Genomic DNA, 2,014 nt, shown 5'->3' on the forward strand with positions numbered 1-2,014 from the left:
AACACAGTCTGACTACTGGCTGGTGCACAGAGCAGAGAGCAGACCATAACGTGCTTGCTCCCATTTTTATTTCCTAGCTTAGGGATATGATATGGCATCTAAAGGTGAGAAATGCAAACCTGGGCTGTCTTCAGGGAGGTGATACATGCAGTGGCTAGACCAGCCACTATCAAACCGCGTCTGCCTTTTGTTATTTGTTTCACTCTAAGAAATATGACCCTATTTTGCATTGAGAAAATGAGAAGGAACTAGGAACGCTTTCCGCCTGCTGGATTTTGCTCTGATCACGGATGTGTCCCTGTGAGGTGCTCCTGGCAGTCATCACACCATTAGTGTCGCGCGCGGGTCTAAGCTACAGTGAGCAGAGGCCCAGGCTCTGATTTCATCAACCAAAAGAGGCTCTTCAAGCACAGCCAACAAAGAAAGGCAGCCAAGCAAATTCCAAGCATCGATGCCAGACCCTGAACCGAGAGAATAAGGAAAGGTGCCTTCTACGACCTTGTCTTTCCCCTGCAGCTCCACTACTGTCAGGGGCTAGAGGGTGATGGCACAGTGGACGTGACTGACAAGACCGTGAACATCACAGCCAAGCAAAGGTCAGTGGAGGTCACAAGCCAGACACATGCGGTGTAGCCTTCACAGCGCTCCCCTCAGGGGATGCCAGACTCTCCATGAGGAAAGAAGTAAAGCTCCTCATGCACTAGGCTGAGACTTGTTAAGCGACTGCACTAAGCGCGCTTGCTGGGTTTGTGCTGGGTTAACAGACTTGTCACCAGGAAAAGAAAGGAAAGGTCATAGGTCACACGGAAACACTTTTCATCTTCAAAAGGTAATGCCAAGAACTTTCCAATGACCCATTTTCTAGTACGTGCCTTGGCATTTGCGAAGGAGTGGGAAGTCGGGAAATAACAGTCATTGCATCCGGGCCTACTTACCTGTGCATCAATTATTTTCTGCTTTGCATCAATAACTGCTTGCATCTCAGCATGGTCCTTCTTCAATTCCTCTTCCACGGCCATTAGCCTAGAAAGTGGCAGGAAGGACACATCGACATCTTTCAAGAGAGAGCTAGATAGTGCAGAGGACAAGAAATCCCCAACTCATCACAGTTCAATATTTCTGCTTCTTTCCAATAAAAAATCTGCAACCGTGCATTCTTTCTTCTCTCCTGCCTTGAAAGAAGACATGCGAAGTCGATTCCTCTGTGACTAGATCCCGCATGTTTTCATCCCATCTGAGACAGTATCCCCATAATCACTGCCTCCCTCTCCTCTGTCAGATCCCTCAGCGCAACTTATTTCACCTTAAAATATCAAACCAGTTAAAAGAAATCAAACCACCCGCTGTTAAGGAAGCTTCCCCAAAAAGTACTCTACACTTCGTAGGTCTAGTTTCTTTCTTGTCCACCACTGACATCTCACCCCACTGGTGTTTAAACGCCATCAAACTGCTCCCGGTCAGACTCCGCATGCTAAACAACAGACCTTTTCTGTCTTCAATTTACTTGACCTGTCCACAGCTTCTGACAAGATCGAAGCACAATGGTAATGAGCGTGACTCTGGGGCCTGACTGCCTGGCTTCAAATCCTGGTGGCACCACTAAGTGGCCTTGGGCAACTGACTTGATCTGCTGCCTGTTTCTTTATTTGTAAAATGAGAATAATGCCTACCTCAGACGTTGGCATTAAACAAATTATTATTAACAGATCAGATGAGCTAGTATTTGTAAAGAACTTAGAAAAGTGCCTGGCCCCTAGTGAGTGCTTTATAAGTGGCTGGTATAAGTGGTCCCCTCCCTTGACATCACTGCCACCCGCTCTTGGTTCTCTGGCCCTAATGACAGCCAATGAAATGTCTTTGGACTTGTGAAAAACTAGGTTAGTCTTGGATGTTGAACACCTAGGTTTCAAAACCCAGTTCTCCTCTAAGACCTCTCGAGTGAGTCACTGAGTTTTTATTTTTTCTACTTGCTACAATGAAAAGAACAGACTATCTCTGTCTTCCCAGGAAGCGC

The 2,014-nt window shown here is 46.6% G+C and overlaps 1 protein-coding gene across 4 annotated transcripts in view; it reads right to left on the reverse strand.

The window, feature by feature from the left end:
* Window positions 1-2,014, reverse strand: part of RASAL2 (RAS protein activator like 2) — a 252,763-nt gene that overhangs the window by 10,489 nt on the left and 240,260 nt on the right. For all 4 annotated transcript variants that reach the window (XM_011361240.2, XM_011361239.2, XM_011361237.2 and 1 more), the window contains one exon: window positions 936-1,023. In XM_011361240.2, the coding sequence (XP_011359542.1) occupies window positions 936-1,023 (88 nt within the window). The remainder of the gene's footprint in view (window positions 1-935; window positions 1,024-2,014) is intronic.

This window comes from Pteropus vampyrus, unplaced genomic scaffold (genome assembly GCF_000151845.1).
Source record: "Pteropus vampyrus isolate Shadow unplaced genomic scaffold, Pvam_2.0 Scaffold65, whole genome shotgun sequence".
NCBI lineage: Eukaryota > Metazoa > Chordata > Mammalia > Chiroptera > Pteropodidae > Pteropus > Pteropus vampyrus.